The sequence below is a fragment of the Rhinatrema bivittatum genome, chromosome 13, assembly GCF_901001135.1.
Source record: "Rhinatrema bivittatum chromosome 13, aRhiBiv1.1, whole genome shotgun sequence".
Classification (NCBI taxonomy): domain Eukaryota; kingdom Metazoa; phylum Chordata; class Amphibia; order Gymnophiona; family Rhinatrematidae; genus Rhinatrema; species Rhinatrema bivittatum.
The window spans coordinates 48,255,099-48,281,455 of record NC_042627.1 but is presented as its reverse complement, the minus strand read 5'-3'; the positions used below and the strand labels follow the sequence as shown (position 1 = coordinate 48,281,455).

General features: G+C 42.0%; 1 protein-coding gene across 1 annotated transcript in view; it reads right to left on the bottom strand.

Moving 5' to 3' along the window:
• Window positions 1-1,428: 1,428 nt before the first annotated feature.
• RFX7 (regulatory factor X7) overlaps window positions 1,429-26,357 on the bottom strand; it is a 282,388-nt gene continuing 257,459 nt past the window's right edge. The window contains exons 5-9 of the mRNA XM_029575957.1: window positions 21,352-21,468; window positions 18,481-18,565; window positions 14,645-14,852; window positions 7,125-7,420; window positions 1,429-4,820 (exon numbers count right to left, since the gene is read on the bottom strand). Of these exons, the coding sequence (XP_029431817.1) occupies window positions 1,512-4,820; window positions 7,125-7,420; window positions 14,645-14,852; window positions 18,481-18,565; window positions 21,352-21,468 (4,015 nt within the window). The 3' untranslated portion in view covers window positions 1,429-1,511. The remainder of the gene's footprint in view (window positions 4,821-7,124; window positions 7,421-14,644; window positions 14,853-18,480; window positions 18,566-21,351; window positions 21,469-26,357) is intronic.

Below are 26,357 nucleotides of genomic sequence, written 5' to 3'. Positions count from 1 at the left end.
TCTTTGGTCTTCCCTATATCCTTTGCATTACTTTATTCAGAACTTTTAATTTTTTTTAGTTGAGAATATTTGTCTTTTTCTTCTTAGGCCTCCTATGGAATGGATCTGCTATCCCTTCTGTTTTTGCCCTGCATACCTGCAATATCAATAGACTTCTTTTTTCATCCTCATATTTTATAATGCCAAAGAGGAGGTATGCCTACCAATCTGCGAATTCCGAGGAGCATGGGAGCAAGAGAACTATCTGGCTTACTGAGCCAGAAGATCACGTTATATCTCACTCAAATTTTACACAAAGACTAACTGGGTCAGATGGAGGCCCTATGCACAACACAGCTCGTAAGACAATTAAACCTATTTAAGAGCCTTAAAACTGTATCCACAATTTATGAGGATGTTTAAACATTTCTCCATATCAGACAGCTGAATTAAATAAAGCAGTTTAGTATCTGTGTGGACAGAACAGTGCTTTACACCAGTAACCAGCACCAGTGGACAGAGAAATTCCTTCTTGACTCCTACAAGAGAAAGAAGCAGCAATGCTAGTGACTTTCATGAGCCGCAGGGTAAGGAAATCCTTCCTCAAACACAGAAATACCATTAGGGGAGGGGGTCAGCACCCCCTCTCTAAGCGAGGAGCGGGGGAGGCCTTACCCTGCTGCTCTCCCATCTTTTGCGGGGATGAGTGGATTCTTCAGCGAGCGGGTTCCTTCTCTGTGGGGAAATAAGGGATGTGTCTGTCTCACTGCTCTCTTTTCATTGAGGATCAGAAGCATTCCTTTGCCACACTGCTCTCGAGATGGGGGGGGGGGGGGGGGGATTCCTCTGCCATGCTGTTTCTTTCTATTAGGGGATGGGTACAGATTCCCTTCTCCGCTGTTCCCTGCTCTTTAGGGGTATCAAAAGTAGGTGGGCCCAATTGCTGAAAAAGTGAGGAAGACAGAAAAATGTAAAAAAGAAAAAAGAAAAGCAAAAATAGAAGAGGAGTGGAAAGAGAAAAATATAAATGTAGGGGCTGAGGAGAAGAGAGTTGAACAGTGAAGAGGAGAAAGAGGAAGGGAAGGCATATCTTTAAAGCCCAGCACTGTAATTTTTAAACCAGTTCATCCTCTCTGGTGTGAACACACTAATTTCAGTTACCAGTTTAGTTAGGTGTTAGGATGGACGAAATGAAACAAATTAAGCCGCTCCCATGAACGCTTAGATACTGTGTGCTGGCCCTTAAGCCGCAAATGCTGGTTTACAATAACTTTCTGGTAAGATAAATGTTATGAAATGGCTACAAGTAAGAATACTGGCTCTGCAACTGCCCAACCACTTCAGAGATGAGAAAACAGCTTATTCCCTGCATAAAAAATGAATGGCATATGCAGCAAACCCATTTAAAATGCCATAATTAATAGCACGTGTTTCTGCTGCGGGAGGCACTTCCATTAAGACAAATACAAGATGTCGGGGGTTTTTTTTTTTTTTTTTTTTTTAGATACAGTGTGCTACATTATAGAACAAAATCAACCCAACATTTCAACCGCAGGATGGTCTTTGCTTTCCATCCACTCAAAACCTGATGAAGTCATAGAGCTAATTGATTCGCTGCATATCTGTTGGAATAATGGGTCATTCTTTAATTCCTCCAGTGTAGCATCGTCATCTTGCCCCTGTTGCCGACCTGGATCGAACAGCAGGTTTGGGTCTAAAGTGTTCAGGTCACTGATGCTGCCCGAGAGCTCAGAAGACAACCTGATGTCACTAGTGAAATCAGGTGCAACGCTACTGAGATCCGATGCTACCTGGCCCACCAGCTGCTGATTCGTTTGCAGACTATCCCCACCCAACAGTTCTTTTACAGTACTGCTGAAAGCTAGTTGTTGCTCTTCGATTTCTGATTGTGCTTGGCTATCGCCAGGGAAAAATCTGATCTGATCAGTGTTGCTGTTTTTAGTGAGGTAAGTCGGCGCTTGGAATTCATAAACCGAAGTGCTGGAATTGATTGCATTTTGTTGGCTGGCACCGGAAAAAGTTGCTGATGTTTCTAAAATCTGAGTGAGATTCATTCTTGCCGTATAATTGGAGGGCAGGTTGTTTATTCCCAAGCCTCTTACTGCGTCATCACTATCAGAATCCAGTTTGTTTAACAACACGTGAGTTATTTTCTTGCTGTTAGTCGGTTTCTGAAGAGAGGGGAAAGCTGTCTGCATCATTACAGTCAGCGGGACTGACTGACTTCTTTGAGCCATGCTATTAGCACTGGTATCTGCATGCACCTGTGCGACTACATTATGAACCTCGGGTGTCACCTGGTTTCCAAACGGTGCCAAGCTGCTTCGTGGTACGTTAGAAACTGAGTAGGTAGTGCTTCCACTAAGGTTACGCTGGCGATGAACAGCTGGACTTACACTTCGGCATCTGAAACTGTTTGCAGAGGAATTGATTCCCTTGTTGTCAAGAGGAGCAGGGACGGCAAAGCCTTCCTGTTTGTTGGCACTACTTACAGAAGTCACTTGATGCTGCACAGGTGAGACGGGGGTCAGACGACCAAAGTGAGCATCATGGTGCCTTGATTGAGACTGATAAGACTGGCCGGGCACTGCAAAAGCATGAGGTTTCCTGAAGCGATCTTCTACCAGTTCCTGATAGCTTGGAAGAATACCATGACTTGAAACTGAAGAATTACTGACACTGCTGTATCCATTATTCATCCACTCTAATTTGGTTTTGTCAGGATGTGTAGCCATAGGTCTCTGCATTGGTTTCACTGGACTACTGGAAACAATGCTGGCATCATGGTATGCCATGCTAGAGCTTATTGGAGTAAATGCAAATGGATTCCTGCATTCAACTGGACTAGGAGGGATACTACTACTGCAATTAGAATGGGGAGTGCCAACAGGTGTGTGCCTGCTGCTTCCTAAAGCACTGTCTACAGGTGTAGTCTGAACCAGTCTTGAACATGGACTTTCCCTTGATAAACTCTGATTCCCGGCCATCAGCTCTGATGTTGGTGTTGGAGTTGGTGTTGGAGTTGGTGTTGGTGTCAGGGTAGGAGTGGGAGTCTGAACTGGAGTGCCACTGCTATGGGCTTGGTAGAAGTGTGTGCTGCCTGGATGGGATGACATTGGACCTCCTTGAACTGCTGCCGTTTGGTTTTGAAGTGTCATCCCTAAACAGCTACTGAAAGTTTGAGAACTGTTGTTCATTGACATTTGCTCTTCCATGAGCACCAATTCCTCCACAATACTGTCCTGTGTAAGCTCATCATCAAAAGAAAAAAAGGTGTTACTGGCCTGAGGGCTTGTGTGTTCAAATTCTCTCAGTTCAGTCTGCAAAGATAAGGGATTTGAAGTATGCGCTTGTACTTGACTTAGAGAAGACTCTTGGATCTGGCCCTGTAACTGCTGGCTGTATGTATCCTGCTGCATTCCCTCAAACTGCACAGGCTCCCAAACTGATTTATGTAAGTCGCTTGTGCAAGAATCCTCAATAATGCTCACAGCATTAACATCCTGTTGCTGTTCACAGTTACTAGATATAAATTCAGAGTTTTTATTGATATGCTGCCAATCAGTTTGACTGATGCTATTGCCTGATTTTGAAATGTTTTCAAAATTAAACACACTACTTTCCAATTTGATTTTTACATCTGGAGATGAGGATGACAGTTGCTGTCCTAAAACAGAATTACTGGCATTTATGTTGTTAGCATTCAATGGACAGTTTTCCTCCACAAGTGTTGAAGCTGTGGCGTTGACTTTCATGGTTACCTTGTTAGGAGCTTGAGCGGCTGCTACTAAATTTCCATTTTTTGCAACCAGCATCACTTTGGGGATCTTTTTAGCAATGCCACTAGTTGCTTTCTGAACTTCCAAACCTGCTGCTGAAAGCTGCCCCACAAGGGACTTTTTCATAGGTGGAACCTGAGACTCCTGCAGTGCAGTGGGCATTCGCTTTCTTGGACTTTTAATACATAATTTATTATCTTTTCCAGAGGACTCACCATTAGCAGGTGAAGAGGTGCTGGTGAAATGATGATTAACAATTGATAGTGTGATAGTGTTTTGATTATTGCCTGTAGAGGTTACTGGCATAATTTCATTAGGTTGAGTTTTACATTTGGTCCTTATTCCTTCAATTCTTTCGTCACAGACCTCCATTGTTTTCTCATTGCTGATAACATCGGCTGATGATTTTATGATTACACACTCAAGACTGCTTTTCTGAACAGATGAGATGCCAGATGTGCTTTTTTTAATCTTAGAAACATCAGAACTATCTTGGCACTGTATTGGACTTTCTTCTAGTACTATTTCCGGTTCCATTTTAATCTCAACTGCAGAGGTAGCTGAAACATTATTGACCTTAGATCCAGGAGTCTGCAGTGAAAGAAGAGATCTATCTTTAATCTGTAGGACAGTCCTTGATTCGTCTGCTGCTCCTGTACTAGTACTCACTGCAGTAGTATGTTTGAGAGCAGCACTGGTGCTGCTCGGTGCCAAAGATATTGCTGTCATTTTAACCACATTTAGAGAGCTAACATGTGGGGTTGGTACAACAGTCTTGATTGGGCTACTAGTAAAAAGCACAGTCGTGGGTGAACGGATGGTGAGAGCATTGGTGTTGGCTGGTTTAGGTAGGATCTGAGCGTAACGATGCCTTGCCGAACGATCAGCAACAGGACTGGCTGGGACATTCTGAGGAGTCTTTGGCGACTGCTTGACAGACTGCATGTGCTGCGTGACGACCTGAACATTGAGTGGAAGGACCTTGCCATCTGCTGAGCCCACAGGACTAGGAGAGGTCACCAACTGTCTGGTTCTTTGCACCTTTAGTGGAGAAAAAAAAACCTTTATTGCACTTATCAAAATTAAATACATTTTGAATATTACAGTAAAATCTACCTAACAGAGATTCCTGAAGATCTGATGCCTCACAATGTACTATCCTGTTATAGCAAAAATGTATAAGACAGTTTAGGTTAGTTTAGCAGAAATACCATTTTAACTAGGTCCTTTTTGTATTTTATGGTTCTATTACAAGGAACATAATCCATATTTACTTAGTAACAAAGTACCTGTAGTAAGAAGTCTTGTGCTTTTGTTCTTTGGCCCATGCTGATGGCATCTGCCATACCTTTCTCATGATCGGGATATCTACTAGTGATCTAACTGCTCTTTCCTGGTAGGTTGGAACTCTGCATACTGAAGTTTCATCCCAAAATATGTAGGCTCCTCTGAATCTCTCTTGAAGGAAAGTTTATTCAATCAATGTCTTATGTGTCAGAAAAGATTTTAATTTTTATGAGTATTCTTACTATAACAATGATCTTAAGAATTTTTAACCTACTTTCTAAAGGGAGAAGTGGCTTATGAAATCACTGTGTATGTCTGTGTCTCCATAATCACTTTTCTGTTTGGTGTCCTATTGACAAAATTTGGAGGAAATGTTGGGAGGGACATAACAGGGGTATTCTTTTTGGATCCATCTGTGGATGCGGGAGTCATTGTCAGTAGGCTAGATTAATTTTGGGTAGAACCTCTTGTTTTTCTTTACTTCCTCTGTAATACTGCCTACACTAAACCTAGAAAGATAATTATTAGAAAGGAAAGCCCATTTAGATGTAGGGTTTCAACTCAAATTACCCATAGTAAGTAGCTGTATCATGTTATACTCATAAGACTTTGAAGCCACATATATCCCTACCAGACCCTTAATGTGCCACATTTTTTCATCAGAATAAAATGAAGTTAATACTTCTATTTTTAAATAAAAACAAGATACTTCTATGTTTAAATGCATTTTCTTTCTAGACTCAACTGAAGTTGGTTAACACTGAAATATCCCACAAAATGCGAAGGAGAATAAATTCTGCACTCAGCATAAATATTACAAAGAAAATAAGTGCAGAAAAACTTATCGGTCCACACAAGTATCTTGTTAGTAGTGGGGTTTATTATACCAAACGGCAACTCCACTGTTATCAGGTACACATTCAAATCCTGAAAGGGTCCCCCGACACGGACCCAGTGTTTCGCCGCAAGACTATATCCGTGGTTATGCAGGTTTACAGGGAGCTCCTTGCGGCGAAACACGGGGTCCGTGTCGGGGGACCCTTTCAGGATTTGAATGTGTACCTGATAACAGTGGAGTTGCCGTTTGGTATAATAAACCCCACTACTAACAAGATACTTGTGTGGACCGATAAGTTTTTCTGCACTTATTTTCTTTGTGATAACACTGAAATATGTCATATAGTATATAGCTTGAACCAACTGATTAAATTACAATATTTTAAGAATACTTGAAATGTATTTTCCTCGTAATCCCATATTGTAGCATAACGTTGAGGCAAGTATAGAACTGAGTGCAAACAAATGTTTCATCACCATTCCTTTATTCCCCCCCTCCCCCCATAACCAGCACATTCCTTGGAGGCTCTATGGGCAGGTATTTGGCAGACCGCTACCATGAACTTTGTTTTGTTCACCTGACATTAAATGTCAACCATTTCTGCAAGGTTAGATACCACACAACCTGTCACCCAGGATTTCTTCCTGGGCAAAGAGGACTTTTTATCTTTTTAAATGTGATTGACTTTTTTTTTTTAATTTAAATACAAACTAGTAACTGCTGAAGTTATAACTTGGCACGTTCATTGCCTTTTTATTTTTTTAAATCTGTTCCAAATATTTTGTAACTATGGAAAATCCAAACTATTACCACTACTCTTTTCAAGCTCATTTATAGATTCTTTGTAGGTTGTAATTCTTATTATTATACCCATCTGGAGTTGTCTGCAGATGCCACTGCTGTGCATTGGCTTTCAAGACCCTTCCCACCTTGTCACCTGAAGGAGGGGGACCCATGTCGTCTGACAAGCTCACACACATATATATATCATCATCTCTGGATAATTTCTATGTTGGTCCAATAAAAAGTGACACAATCTGCAAAGAACCCAATTACAAAACAGACTGGGTGATATGGGGATTTGTTTCCTTTAATTAACATGCAGGTTTTTTACAAAAAGATAAACCCCTGCAAAAGAAAACAAAAAACAAAGAAACCTAAAAATCCAGAAGGTAGATATATGAGAAAAGCTTTTTTTTTTTTTAAACAAATGGACTTACTGGTATGGGGCTGGGCACAGCTGCCACGACGATGCCTATAGGCTGAGGTGAGAGGATTGCAGGGCTCCCATTTGAAATACGAGTTATTCCATTGGTTGCAGTGCCTTCGGGTTTTCTTGCCTGTGGCTCTCCTGGCAAAGGAGACTGAAGTTGCTGCTCCTGCTGCTTCTTCTGAATCTTTCGCTGTAACTGCTGCTTGGCATCCACGGAGGATGGCAGATTCTTCACTTGGGGCTGGAAAGAATTGCTTTCGGCTGTAGGTATAAAAGCTGAAGGCTGGATGATTCCTTTTACTCCTGACAAAAGATGTTATAAAAAGTTAAAGCAGAGTAAATAACTCAGAGATAAGTTTCTATGACATTAATACATAAGTATAATCATCTAAATATATTAAAAATATTCTTTATGACATCCACTCATGTTGAATTCCAAGTCAATAATTTATTTATAACACACATAAAAATCTGATTATAGCACTGTTGTAATCCGCACTTAAGACAGCACTGACAGTTGCACCAAGAGATGTGAAGAACCATGTTTCTGTCTCCTGCCCGTCAGGAGCAGCAGCACCCAGGTATAATATAGAAGTAATTTCCTTGGGTCTGGGCAGTGACTACTATTGCAAAGGTAGATCTTGTAGGATGTATCTCCTCTAGCCTTTGGTCAGCATGGAGACTTTTATTTTTTTTAATCATCTGAGCAGTCAGGCTGGGAAAGGAAGCAGCAGAAAATGCGGGAAAAGACAAGAAATTTAAACACTCCATGCTGGATCTTGAAGTTAACCATTAACCAGCATTTTAATTTATTTAAATTTAGCAGGACTGTATCTATTATAATACTAAAGAATTATTATTGTAATATATTTATTGTCACTAGGTGGCAACAAACATAAGCTCTCATTCCCAGACAATACGTGAACTTTTCAATTAGTTTTTAAAGTGCACTGCTTAGTGATACAAAATAAAACACATAATCCTGCTTAAACACATTAATACAGTCAAGTGGGAGAGATAATTGATAAAGGACACAAATCTTTCATTCACAAAGTCTAATGTAATCTATTATATGGGCGCAAATATACTTTAGCTTGGTTTGTTATAGTGGACCCTGCTCAAGAAGCTATTCTTAGAAGTCATGCAATCTGAGTGCTCTAAACAGTTGCTATAATGGGATTTAATGTGGCCCAGGTAGAGAAACCTTATAATACAGAGAGAGTCACAGAGAGGAAGAATTCTAATCCCGCTTCTCTCACTGACACTCTTTGTGATCTTGGGCACGTAACTTTAACTTCTACTGTCTCACGCACAAATTTAAGATTATAAACCCTCTGTATCTGAATAACTCATCTTGTGCTTAGGTTTGGAAAGGAAAATAATTTGATTTAAAATCCAAATCCAGAGAGCGGATGACATCACTGCGCATGCCGGCAGCTTGAGCTGCCCACCTCCCGCGCCGAAAATCGAGCGGCATCGGCGGTTCCAGGCCTCGGTTTCGGCTGGAAATCGAGCAATATGCAGCCCTTACTACAACGATGACAACGGGGTGAAGAGAAAAACCGATCTCAAAAGGTTTTCTTTCGCCGCTGCAGCGGCGGTGCTGGAACCGGAGCAAGCGGGCAAAATGGCGGACGGGCCTGAATTACAAGCTGAAGCAGCAGCAGCAGAGGTAATCTCAGAAGCCACAGGGTTGGAGGATAGCTCGATTCCCTCTAGGGCCGAATTTAAAGCCTGGTTTGGGGCCTTGCATGAAGATGTGGCTCAGTTTAGGAAGGAGATAGAGGAAGTAATGGCAGGCATAAAAACAGAAGTTACAGAGCTGCAGCAGTGCGTGGGGAGCTTAGAAGATAGCCAGGACGAACAGCAGGCTTCCTTACAGGCATTAAGCGCTGAGCACCAAAATTGTAAAGCTATTCAAGATGATATGGCCAGACATTTGGAAGACATAGAAAACAGAATGCAGAGGGCTAATCTAAGATTCAGGGGCATCCCTGAGGAGGAGGATTTCAAAGACAGCTCGAGGGTTGTGCAAGACATATGTGCCCAGTTGCTGGGCGCTGACTCTGCCTCGGAAGAAACACTGCTTATTTTGATCGACAGAGCTCACAGGTCTCTGGGAGCCCAGAGGAACACACAAGCCCGCGACATTATTGCCTGCTTCCATAATTTTGTCATCAAGGAAAAAGTGATGGGGGCCGCCAGGAAGCAGGGATCTGTGCACTGGAAGGGCCGCAAGATAGAAATATTTCAAGACCTAGCCTTCACTACCATACAAAAAAGACGTGAGTTCAAAGGGGTGGTACAAGTACTGAGAGAGCACAACTTCCGTTACAAGTGGCTTTTCCCCTTTGGGCTTAGCTTTTCTATTAATGGAATCACATCCAAGGTCCAAAAAGTGCAAGAAGTGGAGGATATTCTGCGAGCGGGAGGATTCCTACCTGCAAGACACCGAGGCCCAGCAGCTGAGATCATGGAGTCTACAAGACAGCGAGAACACCCTAAATGGCAGAGGATACCGAAAGGCGGCAAAAGACTGCGCAGACATCCGGAGGAGTCGGTTGCCTCTCAGGACCCGGGATGAGGTGAAGGGACATTTTAGAGGACTGTGTAGAATACGATGGGTACTGGGCCCAAGAGGTGGGCCTACAGGTGAAATGTTAATACAGTTTACAGTCTGGTTTAGCTATGAGTTGTGATCCTTTAACAGTTTTAAGAATAAGAGTTTGTTGATATGCTATGTCAGGTCTGGCTTTACGAGAGAGGCCGGGAGGTTGGGGGGGGGGGGGGGGGGGGGGAAACATGCCTGATGACATCATCACTCTGAGGAAGAGATCCACAAATTGATCAGTGGGTCACAAGGGAACTGGGGGGGGAGAGGAGGATGGGGGGGATAAGGGATAATTTTCAGTGGGTAATGCAGCTTCTTGCACTCAACTCTGAGGCGGTAATACAGGGCAGATGGGGCAACTATTCGCTTATGACACTGATACCCCGGTAGGATGGCTGGCTTAAAAATAGTATCCATAAACACTAAGGGGCTAAACTCCCCGAGGAAAAGGAAAACATGTATCCACAATATGAGAACTCAGGGAGCCGATATAATTTTTTTTCAGGAGACACATTTGGCAAAAAGGTATGAGAAGCTTTTGGCTTCTAAGGAATATCCTCAATATTACCATGCTGCTGCCACCAAAGGGGGGAAGTATTGCGGGGTGGGCATTTTGATCTCAAACCACGTTACAGCGGAGGTGAATACGGTCCTCCGTGATGTAGAAGGCCGATATGTCCTGTTAAAGCTGACCGTTCAGAATACACTTTACACATTAGCTAATATTTATGCTCCCTCCGGTGATCAGGAGGAATTTTATCACAAGCTCTCTAAGATACTTAGGGATTGGTCTGAAGGCCATTTAATACTCGGGAGGATTTTAATATTACTAGAAACCCCTATTTGGACAATACAGGTACGGGTAATGTTGGAGGGAAAAAGGGGAGAACTGCACTTAAACATCTCCTTGAAGACAGGGGACTTACTGACATCTGGTGGCTGCTAAATCCTTCAGCTCGCAATTACACTTTCTATTCCCATCCACATCGGTCCTATTCAAGAATTGATTATTTTTTGATAGATAAAGCATTGGTGAGCAGGATATTAGACACTGACATTGGATGTATCACCTGGTCGGATCATTCTCCGATAAGGCTAACACTCAGCAGGAGCGGAGAAGGTCAGGGGAACAAGGTTCTGGCGCCTCAATGATGCATTACTTGATGACAAGGAATTCATAGAGGAGATCAATAGGGCAATAAGAGACTTCCTCGACTTTAATGACAATGGAGAGGTCTCCCCAGGCCTGCTATGGGAAAGCCTGAAAGCGGTGCTGCAGGGTCTGTTTATTTCAAGGGCAGCACTCGTTAAAAGAGAATCTTCAAAAAAAAAAGGTTACATCTTCTTGAATCCATAGAGAAACTGGAACTCCACCTTAAGCGGTCTTTGGATGCTTCTATTTTTCAACAGTTGAAGGAGGCGCGTAGAGAACTACAAGACATGGAGCTAGGAAGGATCGCCCACCAACTCGACTTACTTAAGCAACAGCATTTTGAGTATGGAAATAGGGCGAGCAAACAACTAGCCCGGAAATTAAAGGAACAAGAGGCTAGAACACAAATTACTAAAATACGGGACCTAGATGGGCACTACATTCATTCTCAAGGCAAGATAGGGGAAAGGTTTAATAACTTTTACCAGGAGCTATATAACAGCGACGAATCCATACAGGAATCTGAAATATCTCAATACCTAGATGATGTAACTCTTCCATTACTAGCAGATAGAGAGCGCGAGCTCCTGGATAGTACAGTGAAGCTCCAAGAAACACTACAGGTTATCAAGGAGTTAAAATTGGGGAAGTCTCCAGGGTTGGATGGATACACCGGGAAGCTTTATAAAACTTTCGGGTCTCAACTAGTGGCCCCCTTAACAAATATGTTCAATGATCTGAGGAACACTGGTACACTAACCCCCAAGCCAACACAGCAGGGATCACGATATTAGCCAAACCTGGACGAGATCACACCCCGTGCGGCTCATACCGACCAATTTCGCTTATCAACATCGACCTAAAGATATTAGCGAAAATCCTAGATCGTAGGCTGGGTCAGGTCGCCCCGTTCATTGTAGCGCTGGATCAATCGGGATTTATACCTGGTAGGCTACCATCTGACAATGTGAGGAGGGTCGTTGAGCTGATTGATCATGTACAGAAGAATAGAATACCATCTACCCTACTGTCAGTGGATGCAGAGAAGGCCTTCGACAGGGTTCATTGGCCTTTTCTTTTTCAAGTGCTTACTAAGATGGGACTAGGGGTTCACTTTCGTAACTGGGTGGCCAAATTGTATGATCACCCTCAAGCCCGCATTAAGATCAATGGTGCTTACTCTACCCCATTTGAGGTCAAGAGAGGCACACGGCAGGGGTGCCCACTAACCCCGCTCTTATTTGCCTTATCACTTGAACCACTGGCTGAAAGGGTTAGAAGGTCAAGAAATATTCAGGGTATACCGGTGGGAGAGTGTGTTTATAAAATATCTCTTTGCGGACAACCTACTGTTTACAGTAACAAATCCTGGGACCTCCTTGCCGGAACTGGTACAGGAGATTCGACGATTTGGGAGAGTGTCGGGGTTTAAAATGAATGAAGACAAGTCGGAATTGATGAATATCTCCATGGACGAGGCCCTTTATGAAGCGCTAGCAATTCACTTACCATTTAAAAAGGCTAGGCATTGGGTGAAGTATCTCGGTGTGAAAATCTGTCCTAATCTCACCCAGCTGTTTGACTTAAATTATGTATCCCTAGTCAGCTCCATACAACAAGACCTGGATAGATGGGATAGAACCAATTTATCCTGGATGGGCCGTATTGCAGCTATAAAAATGTCGGTACTACCAAAATATTGCTACCTCTTCCAGACGTTACCGGTATGTATACCCACCAAAACCTTGAAGCTATGGCAGAGAAAGCTATTCCGTTTTGTATGGAAGCGGAAACCCCCCAGGGTAGCCCGATCTGTACTGGGGGGTCTTGGTTTCCCTAACTTACTCTGGTATTATACCGCTAACCTATTGGCAGTGGTTGTCCATTGGCATAGTAGCAGATCTCCTAAGCCGTGGATCCAGATAGAAAAGGTTTTGTCAGGGGACCCACCCTTGTTATGTAGAATATGGTCTCCACAAAAACTGAAAGGGGCTAGCTGGACCTCATATATGGAGGTGGTGTTACGCAACTGGCTGAAATGGAAAGGGAAGTTAATCGGGGACAACATTGCTTATCACCACACTTCATTTATATTCAATCCACTGTTTCCACCAGGAATGGAAAGATCATTTATCAGGAGGTGGCAAAGTAAGGGACTCACCACACTGGGTCAATTATGGCAGGATAATAAATTTACCTCCTTTGCTGATCTACAAGCTAGGTACTCTCTTGATAGATCTGACTACTATGTATATACCCAGCTTGCACACTTTTTCTCCACTCATCGCCTATCTCATTTATTGCGTCAGGAGAAACCAGTGTTTGAAAGGTTTTGCAATGATGCTAATCATTTTGAGAAACCCATATCACGGATATACGCTCTATTGAATGGTTTGTCAGGGGCGAAACCTAACCATCAATTAAAATGGGAAAGGGACCTGGAGACCACACTCTCTGATAAAGAGTGGGAGAAATGCCACTCACGTATAGGTAGTAGTTCAGTCTCAGCTCTTCTCAAGGAAAATGGTTATAAAGTATTATATCGATGGTATTTAACTCCAGACCGTTTACATAAAATGCACTTCAGATCAGATGATAAGTGTTGGCGACAGTGTGGAAAGGTGGGCGATTTATTTCACATGTGGTGGGGTTGTCCCAGGATACAAGCGACATGGGAGGCTGTTTGAAATTACATCAGGTATACCTTAAAGATCACGGTAAAGTTCACACCTCAGAAGTGCTTATTGCAGGCCGATCCAGAAGGAGGCACACTCCATCAACGCTTGTTATGCAGGTGGTTCTAGATACTAGATGCGAGATCGCCTACTGGTAGAAAAGGGCGGAGACGCCTGCATTGGAGGATGTGCTGACCAGACTGGGTAGAATATATCATTTAAACCATTTAACAGCTATCCGTAATGATAAGCTGCAGAAATTTTGAACAGTGTGGGAGCTGTATCTACTAGTGAATGGCAATGGTTCCTAAGTTGGCCACATAGCTTCCTGATTCTAGAGCAGTATCCACAGGCGACCGTCTCTGGGGATGCATATGCTGCTTGTAACTGATTAGCTGTAATAAAAGTCCCTAGACCTGGATATTTGGCTTAATATAACATACGTATCATGATGCTCGTTTAGAAGTGCACTATTGAAATATTGTCAGTACCCCTGCAATAGATTTTCTATGTTCCTGTTATTACTTCTCCCACTTGCTGTATTCCTCTCTGAATAAACCCACAAATAGTGGGATGGACAAGCTGCTAGGTAGATTTGTAGAAGCGTGATCCCTATGGGGGTGGGGGGGGAAGGGAATGGGAAGGGACTGGAGTTCAGGCTTACGAGTTGTGAACAGAGGACAAAGAGTGCAAAGTTGTTTGTTTAACATCCACCAATTTATTTTATGATTATGAATTCACACTCTTGAACAAAGTTTATACACGCTATTCAAAGTTGTATTACAAATTTCGAATATATTATCCTGGTGGACTGTTTTCTTATATCATGTTTTGCATTGTACCGCAGACATGTCTATTTCAATTTAACAACAAACAGTTTGCAGCTATGTTTTATATCTTGTGTTGGTTTGTATGTTATGTACTTAAGTCAATAAAATACAAATTACAAAAAAAAAATAAAATCCAAATCCAAACTGCACATCAGGAATCCTAAACTTTTCAATCCCATTTTACATAAAATTGCACTCTTTTCTAGATGAGCTAAGTAAACCAGACAGGGAGTTCATAAACACTAATTAGTTTATTACCTGCTGGTGCTCCTGTCATTATTGTCAGAGCTGCCATCGATTTGGTGCCAGTGTAGTGACTTTTCACAAGGTAACGAGCTAAGTCCAAGACTGAATCAAACTGCTGACTTAACATTTTCTGGGCCCACTCACACACAAGCAGGCAGGCAGCAGACACAACGTCTTCATCAGCACTTGGCAGTTGTGCTGAAGAATCCATCCCATCCAGCTAAAACAGATCACACACAGGTTATTTGTAAACCCAAAGCAAGGAATAGAAAATCATGATCAATACAAAAAAATACCATACCTAGTCATCGCTAAGAGAAAACTCCTATTCTGAGTACTATTCATTTTTTAAATAAAAAGAACTTTACACAATACATCTCCTACTGCTGGTGGGAAAATTAGAAGAGACATAGAAAATATAACAAAAATGTGCTGTGTAGATAATTTTGGAAAAAAAATATAAGCACTGACATTGCTTTAAACTGAAAATAATTACAAGTTATTCAATAAAGCATCAAATATTAAGCTGTGAAGTATTTTGTCGATAAATAGGGCTCAATTAGCCATGACATGTGGATGACGTGACCTGGCGGCATCGAACAAACTCGTCTCTCCTAGCTAGTAGAGCTTTGAGCTCTACTGGACATGTGTGGGAATTCTCGCATGGATGTTGCCTCATGAGCCTCCTCAGCTTGTCATTTTTTGTCCAAACACAGCACAAATGTGCACTCAAGTCTCTCCATATATTATTTTCTACTTTACTCTTCACTTACTCATTTTTCCAGTTGCCTTGCTGCTTCTGCAGCACCCATAATAGCACTTTTCAGTGCTACAAAATAATAATTAAAAAAAACAACCCACGCCACAAAAGTAAACTTGTCTTTTCAAGATGTCTGGCAAGAAGCAGCTGTTAGGTTTAAAAACTGCAGCTGTACTATATATTTGAGATCCAATTTCCTTGCCGTAGGAACACAAGAGAGAGGGCTTTCTCCCATTCTCATCTATAGTTGATGCAAACTGTTGAGAACTGTAAGAGCTGCTGATTATGATGGAGTATCCAGTATCTAAAGGAGACAAAAAAACTTCTGTCCTAGGGTCTTTCTTCTGATGCATATTAATTCCAAGTGTTTTTCTCCAAATTTTCTGTACATTTTGAGTAAGTGAGGTCTTCTATGGGAGAAGTAGGTCAGAATGCATTTTTGTCTAACGCTCTTTTGAACCTAAGGGCGTGGGAACATTAATCCGGGACCCCAATGATGACGATTGATGACGACTGTGAATCAGGAGGTTTCACTTAATATCTCTGAGAGGAATAGGCCTGGTATGCAACCTCTGAATGGCTTGACTTTACTGCAACCGAGTGAAATAAAGAACCGCTCCACAGGGATTGTGATGATGTGTTCACCCTAACTGGGGAAACAGGGACTCTAATCTGTAGGATTGCCGTCACATTTTTATTTGATTTGATTTACATTACACTCTTCAGCATTTCAAAGCAGATTACATTCAGGTACTGTAGATATTCCCCTTATCCCCAGAAGGTTTACAATCTATAGTCCATTCTCCCAGTAATCTACGCTCCACAGTGGGATCTGGGTTACTTGCTCGGTAAATGCTCCGCTGCAGCCCTCAGCTTGGGATTCCCCACCTATGACTAATTCAGCCTGCTTAGACATGGAAAAAGCAAGTTTGCTTACTGTAAATGGTGTTTCCTTAGATAACAGGATGATTTAGCCATGTTAAATACCTGCCCGCCTCCCTGGACAGTTGACTGACTAGCTGGAATTTGCTCTGATACCGACTGAGAAGGCTCATGAGGCAACGTTTGCTCTACTAGCTAAGAGAAATGAGTCCATTCATTGCGGATGGATGACGTCACACGCATGTCATGACTATTTCATCCTACTATCTATGGAAAATACGATATATGGTAAGCAAATGTGCTTTTTAGCTATCTTGATCTGTTTCTTCGAAAAACAAATCATCATCTAGCTAGGATCTGACTATTCTAGTGCAGTTTTATTTACTTAAGTTCCTAACATAGTAACATCAAGCAGTAACACAGTAGATGTCAGCAGATAAGGTCCATCTGACCCACCCAGTCTGCATGGTTGCCCTACTTACACTGCTCTAGTTGTAGATAACACCTAACTCGGTGTTAAGGAGATCTACCAGCTGTCATCCTTATGACCTAGACTATTTGTAGGAAGTTGCTCTTTATCTTTTTGTTGCTTCCTCATCTTGGAAGCTTGATGCAATCATACTGCTGCTTAGTTCAACTAGGCTTTGTCAATTTCCCCTTCCAGATAGAAGGGCATATACATTTCCATGGAAACAAAACCCTACCTCTCTCCATCTTTACTTTCTTCTCTCTCTCTTGCCTGCTCTCTCTCTGCCTGCCATACCTGTCCCAAACATGCTTGTATACTATCTATTTTGGTTACTAGTACTTCTGCTGGTAGCCTATTCAGGATTTCCACCATCTCCTCAAACTTTCCTAAGAGTTTCCCTGCCTCCAACTTATTTTTATTATTATATAATCTATTATAAGTATTTCTGCCCATCTGGAGCTGTATATTAAACAGGCAGCATATAAATGCTAAAAAAATTTTAGACAGACATCATGACCCCTTGGCTTTGAGTTTCTTTTTCATTGGAAAATGCTCTCTTGTACTTGATTGAAACCTGCCAGATATTTCAATGTTTGTCATATTCCCCCTTTTCCCTCTAGAAACTACAATTTGAATAGTTTTTATAGTTTTTTATAGCAGTTTGCATTATTAGATGTATATTTTGTTCCTTGAAATATAAAATACAATCTGTAATGTGTCTCTTCAGAATACGGATAGATCAAAATTCTGTAGTGAATGCACAGGAGTATCTGGATAACACAAAGGACACCACAATTCCAGATTAATGCCCCTCCTTCCCTGTTTTACCCTGCTCTCCTGCCCAGACAATCTTTGCTTAACATTTCACATTAAGAGGGTAATTTTCAAAGCCATTTCTGTGAGTGAAGCAATGCTGCCTGCCAGATATATCAGTAAAAATTTGCACATAGGGTCCTGCATCTGTGTACTGTTACCTGTAGTTTGAAGAGGTGTTTTTGTGGGTAGAGGTGGGTTGGTGTTTGGGATTGTGCACTAGATACACACATTATCTGAGCAAGCTACATTGTGGCACAGTACATGGGTACATCTGAACTTGCATACCTTTACAAAGTTTTCAATGAGAAATTACTCCAAGTAACCTCTCTTTGAAAACCATCGATAGGTCTGCAGGTATAAGTGTGGAAGTGGCTCTAGGGGAGAAAAAACACACACAGAATTTCAAATTAAATTCTACCTGTGTACTTTTATCCCTGACCCAAAAACGCCTCTTACCCCCAGGAACGCTTGCTTTAACAGTGGCTACATTTAGCTAATCTCTCTGGCACAACTTTCAAATCTAGAGATATAGGCACCTAGATGCATTTGAAAATTGTCTTCTATAAGAATAAAGTGATGGGTTATGTTTTTCAGGATGTTGCTTGCTAGCCAGTCACACAATAGAACAGGATGCTTAAAGAACTGTGCTAATGACTTTCTTTTTTAGAGGCCTCATGCAGAATTTGACCTATGGGAGAAAACATAAGGAAATATTGGAGACTGATAATTGATGCTCATGTCAGGCTCTCCTGCCTAGAATACAAAAGTAACATCTTGGGGCATGAACTGGATTGGTGGTGTGCATGGCCTTTCCTGGACTCAAGAAGAATCAGAAGGGACGAATTATAGTGAGAGGAATTGTAAGGGAAGAATAAAAACAAGAGCAATTCAGTCATGCATTAAAATTGAAAGGTGCCTTACCCCATCGCCAGTTTTATGGAAATCCAAGTCGGGCAATGACGGCATATGAACAAAAGCTTTCTTTCTCAGTCCACTGTAGCAATATGTAATGAAGAGTTAAGGATTATATATTTTCTTCTCTGTGTTAATGAAAAGGATAACATTGTTTCTGGCAGTATAATTCTGTATAAACTTTAAAGATAATAAAACATTGTCATTTTCACACTGGTCTAAAAAAATGAAATTCTATTCAATTAGGTTTAAATTGACTTGAGACCTTTTACATATCAATATTCATACTTGAAAATAATCTAGGATTTAGATTTTAGATTTAATTACTCACCTTTCCAAATCTGAGTTTAAGGTAAGTTACATTCAGGTATAGGGGGTAGTTCTCAACTACAGAGAGCTTATAAATTAATGGGGTTATTTACTAAGCATTTTTCCCATAGAAATAGAATGGGAGACAACCTTCAGTAAATAGGCCCTTAAGTTTGTACCTGAGGCAGTGGAGAGTGAGGTGACAAACAAGGTGACAAGGAGTGTCAGTAAGAGAAGTGGGATTTGAACCCTGGCTTCCCTGAGTCTCAGCCCACTGTTCTAACCACTAGGCTAACTCCTCTGCTACACAGCTGGACAGATTAAAGAACTCTCTCAGAGCAATCAAATTCAATTAGATTTTACTGTACGTGCTATGCAGCTTTATCCTACCTTCATGACACCTCTCCACCAGCAAAGGCCCTAAGTATGCCTCATCACTAGTCTTGCCAAGCTCCTCCTCAGTGCCCCTGCCACGCCCAAGTCCCAGCCCTATATAAACCAGCCTTGCCCATTTCTCATGGTGTCATTTTTGGCTCCATGACCTGACCCTTGTTCTTGCTTTACATTATAGCCTTTGTGCCTTCTAGTCTCTTGTCTTGCCTTGAGGCCCTCGGGCCTATCCTGCCTTGATCCTTGTCTTGAGGCCTCTGGCCTATTCTCTCTTGTATCATGCCCTGAGGCCTTCGGGCCTATTCAGTCAGTTCCAGGCCTTGCTGCCTTCAGGCTTCTGTGTTTTTTGTTCAGTATTTCCATAAGAACATGCCATACTGGGTCAGACCAAGGGTCCATCAAGCCCAGCATCCTGTTTCCAACAGTGGCCAATCCAGGCCATAGGAACCTGGCAAGTACCCAAAACCTAAGTCTATTCCATGTTACCATTGCTAATGGCAGTGATATTCTCTAAGTGAACTTAATAGCAGGTAATGGACTTCTCCTCCAAGAACTTGTCCAATCCTTTTTTAAACATAGCTATACTAACTGCACTAACCACATCCTCTGGCAACAAATTCCAGAGTTTAATTGTGCGTTGAGTAAAAAAGAACTTTCTCCGATTAGTTTTAAATGTGCCCCATGCTAACTTCATGGAGTGCCCCCTAGTCCTTCTATTATCCGAAGAGTAAATAACTGATTCACATCTACCCGTTCTAGACCTCTCATAATTTTAAACATCTCTATCATATCCCCCCTTAGCCGTCTCTTCTCCAAGCTGAAAAGTCCTAACCTCTTTAGTCTTTCCTCATAGGGGAGCTGTTCCATTCCCCTTATCATTTTGGTAGCCCTTCTCTGTACCTTCTCCATTGCAATTATAACTTTTTTGAGATGTGGCGACCAGAATTGTACACAGTATTCAAGGTGCGTTCTCACCATGGAGCGATACAGAGGCATTATGATATTTTCCGTTTTATTCACCATTCCCTTTCTAATAATTCCCAACATTTTGTTTGCTTTTTTGACTGCCGCAGCTTGTCTGTCTTGTTCAATTCCTGCCCTAGTTTGCCTTGTTGGTCCAATCCTGCCTGTACTAGAATCCTGTCCTTGCCGCACTTTAACTCTGTCCTGTCTAGTTCCAGCTCCTGCTTAGTATTCAGCCTTGCCTTGTCTGTCTTGTTCTACCTGCCGTGTACAAGCTTTACATATCCAGCCTTGCCATGTCTACTCATGTTCCTGCCTGTGAGGATTCACCACTATGATGTACTGCCGCTGCAGAGATCTACTGGCCCCCAGAACCCAAGGGCTCAACCTGTGGGGGAGGGGGCTGGCTAGGCAAAAAAGTGGCCCTTGTCTTGTCCCAAGTCCTGCCATGTAGTTCTGTGCCACTCCCCAGGTGGGTTTCCCCAGACCTCAGGGCCATTAACACTGTAATGTTGATCTTCCACTTTCAGTCAGCACTTTTTTCCATTCTGAGGGAACAGACTATTGTTACTGCTGCCAAACAATAAGTGCATCACTCTTAAATATTGTCTTGCTGGAAGCTCTAGGAATGTCAACTACTGGCAATACTTTCCACCACTATAAGGAGAAACGTTTCCTGTAGTCAGGGAGTTAACAGACTTGAACAAGATTTTCATGTTATTTTATATCTAATGATTTTCCACGTCCTTTCTTTGTAATGAATACGTGATAATAAAGCATTAGTACAGCATGCTGCAGTGGTAGCCTACAGCAAAATTACTTATTGTTGATGAACATCACTGGCAAAACTTTAAAGAAAACAGACAGGTTTTTCTACTTCAGTTTTCAGGTCACACGTTCCATTTTTAAACATCTGGTAGGTTTTGTTTCTCTGATGAGACAGCAGTAAAAAGGAGTAGCTGATCAATCAGATCAGATACTTCTACAATCATATAAGGTCTATTAAAGGCTCAAAAAATCTTTAAGCTTTTTTGTAATTTAATAATTGCTAGATTAACAAATTTCCATATATTCTATCAAGTATTCATGGGCAATTGTTTGCATTTGTTCATTAAATGTGACGTCTAAATTTAGTTGCTAGATGAATTACAATAACAGATGTTCAAGTAAACAGGTGCAGAGGAGGAGATTATGGAGAAATGTTCAAGTGAAGGATATTTTGATTTGCCTCTTGTGCCCAAACGGCGTGCCTTCATGTTTGGAAAGACGTTTTTCATGATTTTTCCAAAGTCAGCAGCACTTAAGGGATGGTAGCCAAGATTGTCACAATAGCTCCTGGAAAAGAGAGGATGAAGCCATTCTTAACAGCAAGACTTCCATCAAGAAGCTAAGTTTCATATTCATAAGTATAACGAGCAAACATCAATACTTACTGAAATATACATAAAACTATCCTGGCCATACACACAGGACATAACTGCACTGGCCCATCTGTCTGGCCAATTTGTTCGCCTCTGGTGAATATAGTAAAGTGGCTTACCTGTTAACAGGTGCTCTCTGAAAATAGTTCACCCGTCAGTCATACAGGTCATGTGTCTGCACTCAGTGACTAACAAAAGGATTTTTCCCAGAGCTTTCTAGAAAGGCATGAAAAAGTTTCACTGTGCTACTGCGAGGTCCCATGGCGCTCCTTAGTTTCATATAACAGTTTTGACTTGAGGAGAACTTCAAAGCAAAGGTAAGGTAAGGTTTGTGTGACTGGTGAACTGCTGTTTTCAGAGAACACCTGTCCTATGTAAGCAACTTTGCTTTTTCTGAAAACAAGCAGTTCACCAGTCACACACGAGACTCCCTAGGGAAGGGTTGCCTTCAAGCAAAAAATAAGAAGAAAAATTATCAATAGGTGGGAAATACCTTTGGGTCAGGGAAAACCTTTTTCCTTTTAGTAAGTTATTTTTTCAAACAGGAATGACAACCCAAAATTATAAAATGGGCCCCAGTAGAGAGGTTAGGTCACAAGACAAAATATAGTACTGGAGGTATTGTCCCCTTGCTACAGACTATAATGTAGACATATATCTCCTTCAGATCCAGAAAAGACAGCCAATCTCCTTTATTTACAAGAGAAATTACGGAACCCAGGGTAATCATTTTGAATTTTTCCTTTTTCAAGACCATTAGGTCTAGGATGGAACAGAGTTCTCCTCTCTCTTGCAGTGGGACAGGTTCAACCACTCTGGCCTGCAAGAGGACGAGAGCTGGACTTGGTGTTGAGTAAGCCTCAATGCTCTTTTGGTCAGGCAATTTGGAAGGATTCCCAATAAATGCAATTTGTGACCTTCCTTTTATGATCTGGTCAGCCCAATTGTCTGAGGTTATAACAGGCCAACAGTTGTTTAATAAAAACCTCAACCTCTCCCTACAGAGATATATTCTGAAATAGCCAGAATCACATTCTACATTCTCTGAATTCAGTCAAAAACCTGCTCCCAGATCTGACATTCTACATTCTCTGAATTCAGTCAAAAACCTGCTCCCAGATCTGACTCGATGGCCAATCAGCTGAGTAGTCTTCTTTCGAACAGTACTCCTACGACATATATCTTGGATACCACAATTCTTCACACTCTAACTCAGAAATGGTTGGACAGAAATCTAGGATTGCACAGACACTGAAGCCAAAGATCTGTGTGACCTAAAACTTGACTTCTTGAGCAAGTGGACAGAGTGATTTCAAGGGGCAGGAGAGGCTTCCCCCTCTGAACCTGTTTGACTCAAATAACACAGATAGTAAGAGACTTAAAGTTGCTGAACCCATGTCAGCGTCAATGTACTTATCGTCAAACAGGAGGCACTGAGAGAAGGTGGAGTCAGGGTGTTCAATGCTGGAACCTAGACATATTTGGTATGTAGAGCAAATATGTTGCAATTCTCTAGTATAACTCCATCTGGCTAGGGGCAGCTTGTAGGGAAGTAAACATCTTCTACAACTCTGTAGAGATTAATATTAAAGGCTCCAGACTAGATCTCTGGAGACCAGTAGAGTATTGCCTGAATTTGAGAAGCACAGTTCATATTCAGATGCAGTTACTTTGGATGCACCTCCTTGCTTTCAGCCATGCATTGAACAAACACACTGATACTTTGGAGCTGTCAAGATGTTTTGTGCGGAGTCTCTCCAACTTCATGCTCAAGTGCCCGGAGTCCTTGTTTCATCTCAAGCTGGGGATGTGAGATTTCTCTCAACAACTGGATGAGTCCTCTAACTGAGCAGCTAAAGAGGATGAAGACCTCTTTTGCATAGCCTGGCCACTGACAGTCAGTGCAACTTTATGGTCATTTCACTGAATCTTCTACACCAGCTTTGATAACTGGACTTTTGGTCACCAACAAAAAAGGCAAGAAGCCCAACTGTCTTGGCTCACATCACTCTTGATGACTTCTTCATGGACTTAATCTAAACATTTGTACTACTTTTCATAGTGATTGGTGACAGACACCAACACTTTGATCTTGAGACAGAACTTGAAGTTGCAAGCCTGTTTCTTGGATATGGTGAAGCAAAATCAAATAAGGACATTTTTCTCTAAAATAGATGATCTGAAGAGAAGAAAAAACAGCGGTTACATCAAGAAAACATGTCAAAAATTAAAGTAGAGGGATAAAAACAGTTTTTGTTTTGTGGTCAAAGCCAGAAAAAAATAAAACATTTTCTACAGAAACTCTGTGGAGCTGCGGTAGTAAAGATACGTCAGATAGTTAAAGCAGACAAAAAAAAGAAGTGAGGGGGGAACCATGTGGCCATGGCAACAACTGTGCATAAGAAGTTAGGGCTTTTACATGTTTCTAGAAAGTTCTAAAAGAATCAGTCCATTTACGTCCAAGTAGTGACATCACTCAAATGCGTGACTATGTTATACTACATATCTTTAGCCATGAATCTTGGCATTCTCCATCTATGGCTCCTTTACAGTTTGTTTTCACACAAATTAGTGATGACTTCTGATATGATGAAAGAATGAAGGCAGCTGAAACAGGCAGCTGAAATGGTTACTCTAGTGCCAAATTCCTAGAAGGCAGCGGCTTCAATAACTTGGTTTTTGTACTAATTACTCTGACATCCCTTACCATTTCCAGATGAAAAGTCAGTTTGGTGTTCCCCAACCAAATCTCAAATTTTAGAAAAATGCAGCCACATGAATTCTCAGACATTCAGGCCTAGATCTAAGCCTTAAAACACAAAATCCAAAACTTGCTTGACCGAGGCATTGATTACTCTGACATAGTTCTTGCATCACAGAGCAAACCAAAATCTAGCTCCTAAGAGTCCCAGTACTAATCTATTAGAATAGCCTTTGGCCTTCAGGGCTTTTCTTCCATTTTCAGGCTGTCAATTTAAAGTACTAAGGAAATGAATGAAGTATGATGTCTGATATGTCTGGTAATCTGAATAGTTCTTCTATCATCCCTGGAATCTGGGATCTTCTTGGCCACAAGAATTACTAGCTCTATGTATGATCTGATCTTGCCAACACCTGAGAAAACAAGACCCATGGAAGAAAAACATCTAGACGTGACATTTTTTAGTCTTGAGCGAGAGTATGTTTGGCAGTTGCCCTATGATATCTGAACCAACTGAAGAATTTCAGAATCTCCATGTTGACAAATGATGCTATCAGATTTATGGTGGCTATGCCCATCTTGGGAGAAATCAGATCAAAGATCTCCAGTCTGAGTTTCCATTTCCCTAAGATCAGAAAGTGAAGGTGCTTACCTGTAACATATGTTCTCTGAGGATATCAAGATGCACAGTCCTCACACACATGGATGACATCAGCTAACAGAGTCCAGATTGGAGCTTTATTCAAGCTCCTAAACTTAAAAAAAAATGTCTGGATTAATATGATGGAACAGTAGATTTAATGTCGACTTAGGGGGTTATGGACTCCAAAAAGGGAGATGTCCTAATTGAGAGGGAGGAGATGCAGAATCTGGCATATTAGAAAACTAATTTTGGATGGTCAGTCTACATTTTCATCATGAAGAGATGATGCTCTTGGGAAGAGTCCCAGTAGAAGAACTATCCAATTCAGGGGCTAGAACTGGCACAGATTATTTCACAAAAGTAGATTCAGAATGAACTACCTTTTTTGTCTGCTTAGAGCTAATATTGGCAACTTGGCACCAAGAAGTTGCTGGCACTGACAAAGATGAGGCTCTTCTATTTACTGTCAGCTCTGAAGAGTGATGGCACTGAAGGCATCTTACTATGTGCCAATGTGTTGTCAGCACTGACAGGGCCTGCTTTGGTTACCTCTGTTAGAGAGGGAATACTATCTGCTTAACATGAGAGGATTCAGCCTTTTTTGATTTAAGTAATGGTTCCTCAGCTGGTGGTTTCCTCTCTACTGACCGGAAGCATAAGGAAAACTTAAAAATTCTTTCAGTGTGTAGCTTTTAGATCTTCTGGTTCTGGGGGACATTTGGAAACAAGCAGCATAGTTAGGTACGTCATCGAATGGGCTCTAAGTAGCAAACACAGCACTCATGTTGGTCAGATAAAGTCATTGTAGGAGCAGCAAGTCATCTTTACAAGTCTGGTTTGCTGTCCATCATTGCAGAGACAACTGAGATGAAGTAAAAAACTTTGAAAAAAAATACTAATTAAAAAAGTGTCTGTTATGAATCCTGCCCGCGGTCCCCCACGAGCAGGCAACTTACCTCTGCTACTGCTGCTGCTCCCGACGCAGCCGGACGCCGCCAATGTCGGGCCTCCCACGCGGCTGGAGCCGCGGACTTTGGTTTCCTCTTGCGGCCCCGGAGGCCGCCCATCATGACTTGTTTTGCCGTGGCCAGAGCCACGGACTTTTCGGCTTCAATGCGGCACGGAGCCGCCGCCGACGTCCCGTTCATCTTCGGGAGCTGGAGGCCGCAAGCCCCGAGCTGGCTTGGCGGCTGGAGCCGCCCTCGGGTCCTCCTGCAGCAGCAGGAGCCACTGCCATCGTCGGGGCCTGCGTCTGGGCCCAGCCCTGCTTCTCGGCGCTGACGTCGGTGCAGGGCCGCTGTCCATGGTCCTGCACAGTTCCTGCTTCTGTCCTAGGCACACGGCCATGTCTCTCTTCAAGATTTAAAGGGCCCATGGCCAGATATGCCCTGGGCCCTACCTTGAGACTGTTTCCTGTACCAGCCCTATAAAAGGGCTGTTCCTGCATTCCATCTTCGCC